The 14,669-nt window shown below is 37.8% G+C and overlaps 1 protein-coding gene across 1 annotated transcript in view; it reads right to left on the reverse strand.

Annotated features, from left to right (window-relative positions):
• Window positions 1-14,669, reverse strand: part of P4HA3 (prolyl 4-hydroxylase subunit alpha 3) — a 56,841-nt gene that overhangs the window by 4,874 nt on the left and 37,298 nt on the right. Inside the window, exons 6-9 of the mRNA XM_074304054.1 lie at window positions 10,421-10,584; window positions 9,167-9,343; window positions 7,002-7,066; window positions 573-732 (exon numbers count right to left, since the gene is read on the reverse strand). Of these exons, the coding sequence (XP_074160155.1) occupies window positions 573-732; window positions 7,002-7,066; window positions 9,167-9,343; window positions 10,421-10,584 (566 nt within the window). The remainder of the gene's footprint in view (window positions 1-572; window positions 733-7,001; window positions 7,067-9,166; window positions 9,344-10,420; window positions 10,585-14,669) is intronic.

The following is a 14,669-nucleotide window of genomic DNA, read 5'->3' on the forward strand; positions in this document are numbered from 1 at the left end:
ATGCCCAGGGTTGTGTAAAAATTTCTCAAGTTAAAAAGGGATCCCAAAAGGAAAAAGTTTAAGAAGCCCTGATCTAGAAGACCATTGGATTTAAAATCAAGAGAACCAGACTGGATTGAATCTTGGCTCTGCCATTGTTACCTGTATGATCCTAAGTGAGACTGGATAGTTACTTGTTGAGGATGTTTGTGTGTGTGTATGGGGGGGGGGATTTCTTTGCAGATTAACCTAGATAGCCTCTGAGGTCCCTTCTGCCCCTGGAAATTCTAAGAGTCTATGTTTCTGTGCCTTGGGTTCTCACCACCCTGTGCCACTGACCCACTTCTCTATGGATCTTCATTTTCTCCTCTCTGAGAGATGAGAGCTAGGCTAAGTGATCTTTCTCTGGCCCCTTTCTAGTTCTGATAGTCTATATTTTTTCTTCTATGCTTCTTTCCAGCTCTGACTTTCTATGGTTCTTTTTATTACCTTGAGATTTCAATATCTCCTGTAGCTTGAGACATTTCAGGAAAACACCCCTCTTCCCTCTGTTTCCCATCAGAGTACGAGTCCCATTGCACCCTGCTACTTACTGTTGCATGGTCAAAGTGAGGTTCATAATGTCCTCCAATTCCATAGTTCACCACCTGGAGGTGCTCAGCATAGGGAGGTTGTACATTGAGGCCGGTGAGGGCCGCAATGCGGTGGTCCAGGGACACCAAAATCGGGTCCACAGTGTCCTTCAGCCAGGCACTGAAACACGTAGCACATTGACCCATCAGGAATCCTTCCTTCTTCATCCTCCAGGCCCTTTTATGCAGTGAGCTTTCTGCCCGTAGGAATACCCTACTAACCAGGAGACTTCAGTCTGAGTTGATAATCTTTTTTTTTCTATCATCATTTCCCTAATTCCTGGGTAATCCTCATGCCTGGAATGTTCTTCTTCTTCACCTTTGCCTTGCCAAATTCCTTGTTTACTTCCTGGTAGCCTCTCTTCCCGCATAAGAACTTTCTGCTAAATTACTAACACTTCTTAATACTAATACTTACTAATACTTTCCTGCTAAGCTACTAATACTTGCCCCTCCAAGGTTATCCTGCAAGTTCTACCTAAATTGGTCTACTTGTTCAGTGCCCTACCAATAGAACTGCCAAAAAATTATTTTATAGAGCCTAGAAAAAATAGTAACTAAATTCATCTGGAAGAACAAAAGGGCAAGAATGTCAAGGGCATTAATGAAAAAAAATACAAAGGCTGGTGGCCCAGACCTAAAACTCTATTATAAAGCAGGAGTCATCAAAACCATTTGGTACTGGCTAAGAAATAGAGGGTGGATCAGTGGAATAGATCAAATACACATAACAAAATAATCAATGACTATAGTGATCTAGTATTTGATAAACCCAAAATTCCAGCTTCTGGGATTAAGAACTCACTATTTCACAAAAATTGCTGTGAAAACTGGAAAATAATATGCAGAAACTCAACATAGACTTACATCTCACACTCCATATCCAAAGTCAAAATGGGTACATGACTTAGGTGTAAAAGCTGATAAACAAGCAAATTAAGAGAGCAAAGGACAGTTTACATATCAGATCTTTGGAGAGGAGAGGAATTTATGACCAAAGAACTGAGAACATTATAAAATGCAAAATGGACAATTCTGATTACATCAAATTAAAAAGGTTTTGCATAAACAAAACCAGCACAAACAAGATTAAAAGAGCAGTACCAAGCTGTGAAAAAAAATTATAGACAGTGTTTCTGATAAAGGTCTCATTTCTAAAATATATAAAGAACTGTGTCAACTATATAATACAAGTCATTCCCTAATTGATACATGGTCAAAGAATATGAACAATTTTCAGATGACAAAATTAAAGCCATCTATAATCATATGAAAAAAATGCTCTAAATTACTATTGATTAGAAAAAAGCTAATTAAAACAATTTTGAGGTATCACCTCACATCTCTCAGATTGGCTAAGATAACAGGAAAAGATTATGATAAATATTGGAGGGTATGTGGGAAAACTGGGACACTGATGCATTGTTGATGGAATTGTGAATACATCCAACCATTCTGGAGAGCAATCTGGAACTATGCCCAAAGGACTATAAAACTGTGCATACCTTTTGACCCAGCTGTACCACTACTAGGTCTGTATCCCAAGGAAATTATAAAGGAGAGAAAAGGACCCACAAGTGCAAAAAATGTTTGTAGCAGCTCTTTTTGTGATGGCAAAGAATTGGAAAATGAAGAGATGCCCACCAGTTAGGGAATGGCTGGATAAGTTATAATATATGAAAGTAATGGAATATTATTGTTCTATAAAATGATTTTAGAAAGGGAAGATTTCCATGTACTGATGCTGAGCAAAACAAGCAGAACCAGGAATACATTGAACACAATAATGAGAATGTGAGAAGATCAACTAGGAAAGACTTGGTTCTTCTCAGTGGTTCATTGATCCAAAGCAATTCCAATAAACTGGATAGAAAATTCCATCTGCCTCCAGGAAGAGAACTATGGATATTGAATGTAAATCAATACATGCTTTCTTCACTTTTTTTTTTCCTCTTATTGTTGTTCCCTTTCATTCTGATTTTTTTCTCCTAACATGATTCATGAAGAAATGTTTATTTTAAAAGTTAAAAATGTATAACCAGAAAAAACCAATTAATAAAAAAAAATATCTTATACCAACCTTCTGTGTGCTCTATACATATTTATACATGCTATATTTTTGTTCATATCCTACATGCAGATTTGTAATCTGCTCCATTAAAATGTAAATCTCTTGAGGACAACCACAGCTCCAAACATTTTTCTAACAGTGATTGGCACATAGTAGGCACCTTAAGATATACTGATCAGGGAAGGTCATCCTTGCAGAGGAAAGGGCACTGAGCTAAGAAATCAAGAGGCCTGAGTCTAAGTCCTGTTTTTTCTCATTCTATTTGTGTGACTTCTCTCTCTGATCTTCAGTTTTCTCTTCGGTAAAGTGAAGGGTATGGACCAGATGGATGGTCTCTATGGTCCTTCTTGCCACTGGCATTTTTTACTGTTGCAAAATTCAGTGTTCTAAAGCTATGTTCTAACTCCATATTCCTTCTCTCTGCTGGCACGGTGAGGGTGGTGTGGCAGAGGCAGAGGCATGAATTTTAGCATTTGGGCAGACTCATTTGGAAGAGGTCTATGGTATGAACAGCCTTTGCTTGTCGAGGTAGAGGAAGACAGAGGTTATGAGATGGGAAGAACTTTGTAGAATTTAAAGGCCAGGGTGTTTAAAGAAGGAGGAAATGATGTAGAAAAAAGAGTGTAAGCCAGGTACTGAACAGGGAATCAAGAAGAGGGATATGGATGTCTCTAGATGACAAGGATGTGACCTGGATAGAGTGAACCTTAAAACAGATGTTTTTTATCTTTTTGTAGCTCAAATACCCCTGTGGCACTCTGGAGAATTAGCCTGTGAACCTCTTCTCAGAATCATATTTTTATTGCCTTCATTCATAACTGATGCTAATACTAATTTTGATTAAGAGGTTAATGAAAAAAAGTTATTTCCCCCCCAAAAGTACTTAGACCTCCTAAAATTGTCCTCTGCCATCAGGTGGAGAATCCCTCATTTAAAGGTATAGACATGTGTATGAAGATCAAATAAAATGATGGATTTTAAGATGAAGAAATAATCTTTTTTTAAAAAAAGTAGTTACTGGTGAGATAATTGGGGTTAAGAGTCACACAGCTAGTAAATATCTGAAGCTAGATTTGAACTCAGATCCTCCTGACTCCAGGGCCAATTCTCTATTCACTGTATCACTTAGCTGCCCAAGAAACAGTCTTAAAGAGGGAAAATGGCCGGCCCAAGAATTCTGGACAGGACTGGGGATGAGAAGGTAAGGATATCATGGCAGCCCCACATCTCCACCCCCATTAGTCTTTCAACTTGCCCAGATAAGGGTTTTTGAGCTTCTTGCCTGAATGTCTATAAAGCCATCCAGAGAACGAATCAAGAGATGGAATGAAACCTCAAAAAGATAAATTACAAATGAATGACTTGGCCTGTTGTGGGGCTGATCAGGCTTGCTTGAAAAGACTAGATATTTTCCTTTCCTCTCTGCTCATACAACCACTTTTGAGAATATAAAATCAACTAAAAGACTAGATGATTATACTTTAGCATATTTAACATATATTGGACAATCTGCCATCTGGGCAAGGGGGTGGGGGAAAGGAGGGGAAAAGTTGGAACAAAAGATTTTGCAAAAAAAAAAAAGAAAGAAAGAAAGAAAGAAAGAAAGAAAGAAAGAAAGAAAGAAATATGTTTAAGAGGCTTGTACATGTATAACCTATATCAGATTGCTTTCTGTCTTAGGGAAGGGGGAGGCAAGAGAAGGAGGGAGAAAAAAATTTAGAATACAAAGTCTTACAAAAATGAATGTTGAAAACTATACATGTATTTGGAAAAATAAAATACTATCAAAAATAAAATAACATGGGTTAAGCTTTCTTCAGTAAAAAGAAAAAGACTAGTTGAAATAATCAACAACTTCATCAAAATTGCAGGACATAAAATAAATCCTCACAAATCATCAGTATTCCCACAAAACCTATCAGGAAGAGATAAAAAGGAGAAATTCCATTTAAAATAACTGCAGACTACAGTATAAAATACTAGAAGGTCTACCTGCTAAGACAAGGGATTATATGTGTATATGAACACTATTACAATGTACTTTTCACAGTTTAAAGACAGCTAAACAATTGGAAAAACATTAATATCTTATGAAAGGGCTGAAGAAATATAACAAAAAGACAATTTTACCTAAATTAATTTGCTTATCCATTGCAATACCAACTAAAATGCCAAAGAATTCATTTGTAGAGCTAGGAAAAATAGTAACAAAAAAAGTTTTGGAATGAGAACATTTCATAAAAATTTCTTGAAAACTAGAAAGCAGTTTGGGAGGAACTAGGAATAAACCAACATTTCATACTATATATCAAGATAAGGTCAAAATGGGGGCAGCTAGATGGCGCACTGGATAGAGCACCAGCCTTGATTCAGGAGGACCCTGAGTTCAAATCTGGTCTCAGACTCTTAACACTTCCTAGCTGTGTGACCCTGAGCAAGTCACTTAACTCCAGTCTCAAAAAAAAAAAAAAAAAAAAGATAAGGTCAAAATGGATAAATAATTTAGACATAAAAGTGTGATTTTTTTTAATAAATTAAGGAAAGCAAGGAAAATGTACCTGTCAGATCGATGAATAAGGAAAGACTTTCTGACTAAACAAGAGAGAAATTACAAGACGCAAAATAGATAATTTTGATTACACAAAATTAAAAAATGTTTTGTACAAACAAAATTAATGCAGCCAAAATTAAAAGGAAAACAGAAAACTGGTGGGGGGAGAGAGCATTTTAAAGCAAATTTTTCTGATAAGGACCTCATTTCTCAAATATGGTGAAAATGAAAACAAATTTATAAAAAATAAGAGCCATACCCTACTTCATAAATGGTCAAAGGATGTGAACAGGCAGTTTTCAGAAGAAATCAAATTTATTAGTAGTCACATGAAATAATGTTCTAAATCATTACTGATTAGAGAAATGCACATTAAAACAGTTCTGAGATACCACCTCACACCTATCAAACTGGCTAGCATGACAGAAAAAGGAAAATGACAAATGTTGGAGGGGATGTGGAAAAATCAGACTATTAGTACAATATTGGTGGAGTTGTAAACTGATCCAACCATTTTTGGAAAACAATTTAGAACTAGAAAATTATAAAATTATAAAACTGTGCATATCCTTTGACCCAGCAATATTGCTGATAAGTCAAAAAAGTGAAAATGGAGGGGAAACCTGTCCTGGGGAATGACTGAACAAGTTGTTATGTATAAACTATGATGGAATATTATTAGGTTCTAAGAAATGATGAGCATGATGTTTTCAGAAAAACTTGGGAAGTCTCATGAACTGATATATAGTGAAATGAGTAAAACCAGGGAAACATTGTACACAACAACAGCAATACTGTAAGAACCTTTAATTGTGAAAGATTTAACTACTCTGCTTAAGATAATGATCCAAGACAGTTTCAAAAAACTCAGGATGGAAAATGCCATCCAACTCCAGGGAGAGAACTGATGAATTCTGAATGCAGATTGAAGTATATTTTTAAAACTTACTATATTTTTATTGTTTTATTTTGTTTTCTTTTGCAACATGGCTAATATAGAAATATGTTTTGCATGACCTCCCATGTATAATTTAATCAAATTGCTTGCCTTCTCAAGTTGGGGGGAGGGAAAGAAGACTGGTAAAGAATTTGGAACTCAAAATTAAAAAAAAAAGTTTGTTAAAATTCTTTACATGTAACAAAAAAAACAAAAATAATTTAAAGGAAAAACACTGGGTTATCTTGAAAAGACATTGATTTTCTCTGACCCAAGGGAGCAGGGAGGATAGACCATGGGAATTCTTAGACATGAGGGGATTAGACTTGAGGTTCCCAATCTGTGCCACCCAGTAAACTCATAAGAGTATAGCAGTATATTTAATTTTTTAAACTAACCATTTAATAAATAGAACCATTAATGTATTTCTTTTGGCCTGGCTGTCACTGTGAACAAGTATGTTTTTGTAAAAACACTAAAGGTACCTTGAAAGGAGAAGGTTTGGAAACCTCTGGATTGGGTTCAATAACTGCTGTCACGTTTATGTATGATCTATGACCTAGGGGTCCCACATCTCTGTCTGAATTTCCTCCTCTGTAAAATGGGAAATAACACACCAAGAACATCTACCTCAAAGGACTTTTGCAAAGATTAAGTGACACAATATATACAAACTGTTTCCCAAAGCCTTAATGCACCATAGAAATTTGACATTCTTTTCATCAGTCTCAGAGTTCCAGGACCCCCGGGCTGGCTCCCAAGAAGTTATGTGTGTTAAAGGGATAGAAAGCCTTCACAAGGAAGGACCTGGACCACGTCAAGATGCCTTACCTCTTGCTGATTCGATATTCCACTTGTTGCTGTTTCTCCCCAGAGGCCACCACTGACCGCTGCAGCTGACATGGAGAAGAGAAAGCAGGAGGCAGAGGTCACAATGCAAAGGGAAGATGCCCATGGGCCTCTGGAGACACGCATATATCATAGAATCACAGAGATGGGCATGGTAGAGTGGTTAGGAGCCATTTGGGTTCACATTACTGGTTGGTGTGAACTCAATCAAATTTCATTGATCATTCTGAGCCTCATCTGTCAAATGGGAATAATAATCCTAGAACTACCATTTAGAGGAGACAGTTATGTAAGCTGCAAAGCACTGTAGCAATGGGAGGTGCTACCTGGAACAAATGACTTATCTAGGTAGCTGGACTGAGATGCTCTCTAACATTCTAAAATTAGCTCCAAATTCTATAACACTTCACTTCAATTCAACAAGTGTCCATGAAGCTCCTACTATGTACCAGGTATAAACCAAAATGCTAGGAATAAGACAAAAAAAAAAATTCATGTCCTCAAGGAGCTTACATTCTTAACACGGAAACAACCTTATGCAAATAAGTTAATACTAAATATATATAAAGTAAATTCAATGCAATTTTAGTCCCATTTGATGAACTCTCATTTTCTCTCTCTTTGGGTGGAGAAGTTGGAGTAATTTGACAAATCTGAGGAGAGGAATCATTAATAGCTGGGAAGTAGGGGTAGGTGATAATGAATTCTATATGCAGGAGGCAGTACCTGAGCTGAGTCTTGGAGAAGAAAAAGGATGTCACTAGGTAGAAACGGGCATCATATTTCCATAACAGACTAGAAGCTCCATGAGGATAGGGACTGTTTTGATCTAGACTTTGAATCTCCCTAAGCACAAATATAGGATTTTGCACACAGTATGCATCTGTTTCTTGAATATAACTCGATGTAATTATAATGACCAAGTTTGTTCCTGTAGGAGAAATGAGAAAAGGCTCTTTCCTCCCTCAATGCAGAGGTAGGGGCATTCTAGATTGCAGAACCTGCATATGCTGTCAAATTCAGAGGATAGATTGATTAGTTTTGCCAAAAAGAAATTTTTTTTGGGTTACAAGCAATGGTTCTCTAGGTAGGAAAAAGAGAAAGGATAGATATATGGATGCATATATTTTTCTTTTTTTATTACGAACTTAATTTTCAACAAAAACAAACATTTTAACACAAATAAAAGAACAAGAAAGAAGTTTGTATTAGAAACTGAATTTCTATTATTCAGTTTGTTTATTAAGAAATGCACATGTATTTTATATATTTGTTGTTATATTATGTATTTATTATATTATGTATATTTTATAACTATGTGTAATATAATTATAATTACATATGGCATATATTATATGGTAGTGCAATGGATAGAGCACCAGGCTTGGAATCAGTAGTTCAAATCTAACTTCAAACACTAGCTGTGTGACTGGGGGAAAATTACTTAATCTCTGTTACCTAATCTATAAAATGGGAACAGTAAGAGCACCTACCTTCCAGGATTGTTGCAAGGATCAACTGAGTTTCTAAAGTCTAAAGTACCTGACACATAGGTATTTTAACTAAAAATAAATATACAAATATATCTATATAGATATATATATATATATAAATGCATGAATATTTATACATATATAAACTATATTTCACACTCACAGAATTTTAGTTAGAAAGGACTTCAGGAGGCATCTAGTCTGATTTCTGCTACAGCATATGAACAAAAGTCATTCACCCTTCCTTTGGATGACCTCTATTGAAGGACAGCTCACTGTCTCCTGGAGTAGTCCATTGCTCATTGAGACACCTCTGGCTGTTAGGAAGCTTTGCTTGACAACAAGCTTACAGTTGTGTCTTCTTGGTACCTTCCCCCAGGTACTCCTGGCTTTGTCCACCCAAGCTGTTCCTATGTGATATGTCTTTAAGTGCTTGAAGGCAGCTATCACATGATTCTTCACCCCATCTCTATCCTCTGGCCCCAGCTGTCTGGGGATTAAACACTCCCAGTTCCTTCAATGAATCCTCCTCTGAGATGAACCCATCACCATTTTGGGATGTCCTTGTGTGGACATTTCCCCAGATTCTAAGCTCAAGCTACTCCTTCCCCAAGTCCCAAATCTGTACTCCTGTTAAGCACAGGGGACACTCACCCAGGGTGCTGCAAACCCCCTAATCTTCTGGGCTTCAGAGTCGCTGACAAAGTCATGGTAGAGGACAATGTAGGGCTCGAGGTGGAGTACCTCCTTCCGGACAGGCTGGAGCAGCAGATAAGGGCTGGCATTGGTCTCGTAGGAGCAGTAGAGACTGGGGCTCTGGTAGTGAGTGGGCTGGGAGGGAAAGAGAAGTAGCAGTGTGAGAGAGGAAGGGACCCAGGAACAGCAATAAGTGCTAAGGCTCCTGAAAAGTGAGATATGGAGCTACAGGCTGCACCAACTGGCTCTGCCCCTGCCCGACGAGGCTTTAATCGTTATACTGGGTCCAGTTCCCTTTCTAGGACTCCTCTGGGGATACTGACTTGGCCACAAAGTCATAGAACATCAGAAATAGAAAGAACCTTGGAGGACTCCAATCTAACTCCAGTCCCACCACAGTTAGTGCCTTCACCTCCCATTTACACCATGTATGCCTTGTCTGTACATAGTTCTTTACAGGCTATCTCCTCCATCAAGGAGCTCCTTGAAGGTAGGGACTGTTTTGTTTCTCTTTGTATTCCTAGTATTTAGCATCATACACAGTAGGTGCTTAATAAATGCTCAATGACTGACCAACAGACTAGCAGGAATTTCCTCTATATCATCACCAAAAAGTAGTCATTAAGCTTCTGCTTAAAGACTCCTAGTGACAGGAAGTTTGCTACCTTCTGAAACAGCCTGTTCTAATCTAAGTCAATTTAAGAAACATTTATTAAGTACCTATTATATATATATGGCACTATCTAGGTAAGCACTACAACACAGAGACAAAGCAAACAAAAATCCAATCCCTGCCCTCAAGGAGGTTATATTCTATTGTTGGGATACAGTGGGTAAGTGGAGAAGTACACACACACACACACACACACACACACACACACACACACACCATAATTTGGGGAGAGATGAGTACTAATAACAAGAATAGGAAGTATTTCTGATAGGGTAAAGCAGAAGGTAAGCCTTATGGACACTCTCCAATTGTCAATCTCTTTTCTATCATATAAAGCCCAGGACTGAAGATGATACTTTCTTGTCTTCCCATGGACATGGTGCCCCTTAACTCCAGCTAAAATTTCATTGTCTTAAAATAAAACCCCAAAATTCCTGTTACACCATTAACTCCTATTATTTCATTCTCAGTTGTCTCTTTTTTGAATAGAAATTTATTCTGAAATTCTGTGGACTCATCTCCATTTTAGGGAGCAGTACCTGGGAACCCAAGGTCTGGCACAATCCTTCATAGGTATCCCTTGTCTGCAGATGGGGGACATTAGGTCTCTTGATGGCCACCTCAGGTCCTGTCACACTGGATTTTTCTTCCAACAATCTTTCATATTTCCGTATATTCCTAGCTATCCTCTTGTTATCTGGATCTGAAAGAAGGATCACAGGGAAGTATAATAGCAAGCATGCTCATTTCTACAGTGCTCTGTCCATCTATTTATCCATCCATCCATTCATCTATCTATCTATCTAATCTATCATCCATCTATCCATCCATTCATCTATACCTTTTGTTATTATTTTTTCTAGTTCTATAAATAATTTTTTTTGACAGTTTGGTATGGCACTGAACAGGTAGGCCAATTTAGGCAGAATTGTCATTTTTATTATATTAGGTCAGTCTACCCATGGAGCAATTGATGTTTTTCCAATTATTTAGCTCTGACTTTATTTGTGTAAGAAGTGTTTTGTAATTATGTTCATACAGTTCTTGGCTTTATCTTGGCAGATTAGCTCTCCAAGTATTTCATTTTGTCTATGGTAATTTTAAATGGCATTTCTCTTTTTATTTCTTGTTGATATCAGTAATATATAGAAATGCTGATGATTTGTGTGGAATTATTTATATCCTGCAACTTACTAAAACTATTAATTGTTTCTAGTAGGTTTTTGGGTTATTTTCTAGGATTCCCTAAGTATATCATCGTATCATCTACAGAGTGATAGTTTTATTTCCTCATTGCCTATTCTATTTCCTTTAATTTCTTTTTTTTCTTATTGCTAAAGCCAACATTTCTAGTACTTCTGAAAGTTTCACCCCTGATCTTATTGGGAATGTGACCAGTTTCTCTCCATTACAAATAATGCTTGCTATTGATTTTGGATAGATACTGCTTATTATTTTAAGGAAAACGCCTTTATCCCTGTGCTCTCTAGTGTTTTTAACAGGAATGGATGCTGTATTTTGTCAAAAGCTTTTTTTTGCATCTATTGAGATTATAATATTATTTCTATTAGTTTTGTTTATTGATATGGTCAATTATGGTGATAGTTTTCCTGTTATTGAACCAGCCCTGCATTCCTGATATAAATCCCACTTGGTCATAATATGTTATCTTGCTGGTAAATTGCTTAATCTCTTTGCTAATATTTTATTTAAAATTTTTGCATCAATATTCATTAGGGAAATTGGTCAATCAATCTATCTCTTTACCTGTCTGACTATCTAGCTGTCTATCTACCTATCCATTTATTTATCCATTCCATTCATCCATTTAACAATCAATCTATCCATTCACCTATCAAAGATCCTACAATCATAAATTTAGAGATTTAAATAAATTTTTATGTGAAGTTTAGTGTCTTCTAGTAGAATTCCCTAATTTTATAGTTAGGAAACAGGTCTGGAAAGGTGAAAGGGTTTGCCCCAAATCACATAGGTAGTAAGTGGCAGAAGCAAGTTTGGCCCCAAGACCTCTCACTGCAAGTCTAGAATTCTCTCTCTCTCTTTTTTTTTTTTTTTTTGACACTCAAAGATATTGTGAAGGAGGTAAGATGAGAGTTGTTATCCTCATTTTACAAAAGAGAAAAATGGAAGCTTGAAGTAGATGATTGACTTGCTTAAGTGCTGGAGCAAGGAATTAGCTCCTATTTTCCAACTTTAGGTCAAACCCTTTTACATGGGTAGCAGCATCTCTTCAGTTACCATAGTGACTGACTAAGGTTTCAATGTTTCAGTGCATTTTTTGCAGCCTCTGCTAGCAGATAATTGGTGTAGTGGGAATTATTCTAGACTGGGAACTAGAAATCCAAGGTATAGTTCTAGCCCCTGAAATTTCCAGTCCAGTCGGTTGTGTGAGCCATGTTAGAAATTCACCTCCTCTCTCTGAGCTTCAGTCTGCCATCCATTTTGTGCAACCTGGTCAGGCTCACTGATAGAGCCTTAAATTAGGCACATATAATGTTTACATAAAACCTTAGCTATTATAATTAGCCATGGCTACACAGATGGTGAGAAACCTCGAGAGTCTTCCTCTTCCAGATTTTTTTTTAATTGAGTAGTAGAGGCAGCAATTTTTGGCCTCATTTCTTAACTAGCTGTAATCACTGAACAGGTGTTGTCTCAGTCAAAGTGAGACCTGTTAAAGACCTTATCTGCTAAAGTCTCCTGAGATCTCCTCCTGCATCCAGGCCCATATCCATTCATCCTGATCTATATCTGGCCACTGGACCCAGATGGCTTGGGGTGGGGGGCGGGGGGAGAGGGGAGAGAAGTGAGGCAGGTGCACAGCTCTGCCTCACTTAAATTCTATTCACTTGCAGGTTATAGCATCACCTCCGTGATGTCATGGAACTCTTCAAGAACAAAGGAGAAATGACAATAACATGCAGAGTCAGGATTCCAACTTCTGCCTCCATCAGAGCTCTTTCCACTGTAACAAATGCAAAACTCTAGGAAATTCTGGAAGCTGAGTTCAAGGCTCTCAGTACTCTAGAACTCTTGGACTTAAAAGAACATGGGTTTAGAGTTGGAAGAGATGGAAGATATTACTTAAAACAAGACCAGAGCAGGTATTTGTGGATCTCCTGTTGTTTACTTACTTGTGTCTGACAGAGGGTCACATGGCCAGAATTCGTTAGAAATGAGACTTGAATGCGAGTCTTTTTCTCTCCAGACTGGCTCACTAGCCCTTATATAATGCTACCTTTCAGGGATTTAGTTAGATAATGAATACATCTAGCTTCCATCTGTACATCTATACAGATATCTCTTGTTCAGTTTTTTTTTTTTTTTTCATGTCTGACTCTTTGTGACCTCATTTGGGGTTTTCTTGGCAAAGATACTGGGGCAGTTTGCCATTTCCTTCTCCAGCTCATTTTACAGATGAGGAAATTAAGGCAAATAGGATTAAGGGACTTGGCTAGGATCACATAGCTAGTGTTTGAGGCCATATCTATAGATGTGAGCCTTGAACCTGTGGGTGAGTCAGAAGTGAACCTACAAGAACTTAGGTCCAATTGACTCCAAAGCAGGTTAATCATTTCTTATGGCATGCTACATTTCAGGGGTTACATTAGATAATGAATAGTAATTGTTTCAGTGTCTCTGTCACATTCCTCTTAACAAGCCTAAGAGGCAGGCCAGTTAGGTATTAGTCTTCTCCTATTTATAGGTAAAGAAACAGACTCAAGGTCACATGATTTCAAGCTACAAGAACCTTTTAGCATTTTAAGGGAGGAACCTGAACCTTAGAAATATTAATTAGCATGTCCAAAATCAAATAGGTACATATCAGAGGCAAGGTTTGCTCCCAGTTCCCTGATTCCTAGAGGCAGTGTTTTTCCTTTGGGCCTCGGACCCACGTCTCTTGACTCTGGGTCCAATATTCTCTCATCACCATCCTGAAGGCTCTTGAGGTGGTACCAATGATGGGCCATCCTCATTTTAAGAGCTCAGAGCTGAACTCCACAGCTGGACAGTTCAATGTGCAGAAGCACAGGAAGACAGGTGGGATTCAAAGAAAAAAATTATTTCCTTAGGTAAGCAGATCCTGTGGAGTTTTTCTCCTTCACACACAGCTCCCATTGATGCTTCTCAGATCCAGATCAGTTTCCAAATCTCTGGCCTCTAAAATGTCTCTGAATTTGGCCTCTGTTCTCCTCTCTACTCTACCCCACCCCCAAACTTGCTTCATACCTCAGTCACCACTAAGTCTCACTACAGGGGTGCAGGGAAGGGGAAAGGGGAGCTTCCTTCCTTAACAATTACAAACTTAAAAAAACAAAGTATGCTCCAATCTGTTGACATATTGGTACATACGGCTTGGAATGAACACAATAAGAAAATTAGGAGCATGTGTCCAAAACAGAAAAATTAAATAATTGCTTTCTTCAATTCCTACATTCAGTGTGGGAAGATGACAAATAGCCAAGAATTCTGGAATCCTAGAATCAAAAGCCACAGTAAAGTCGGTGTGGGGTAGAATGTGTTCCTGGGGCCAGTATGCCCAGCTCAGGTCCAGTTCTAACAGTTCCTGTGTGACTATGTCAGTATCTTAAATTGGAGAAGCAGAAAAAGATGGGACCATTCAATTCCCAGATCCATAATTGACTGTGTGCCTCAGACAAATTACTTAACCCCTGAGCCTTAGTTTCCTCCTCTGTAGCATAAAGGCATTGGATGAGGTCCTCTCTAGGGTCCCTCCCTTCTTACTGGAAATCCATGAGCCCTAGA

This window comes from Sminthopsis crassicaudata, chromosome 3, assembly GCF_048593235.1.
Source record: "Sminthopsis crassicaudata isolate SCR6 chromosome 3, ASM4859323v1, whole genome shotgun sequence".
NCBI classification, from domain to species: Eukaryota; Metazoa; Chordata; class Mammalia; order Dasyuromorphia; family Dasyuridae; genus Sminthopsis; species Sminthopsis crassicaudata.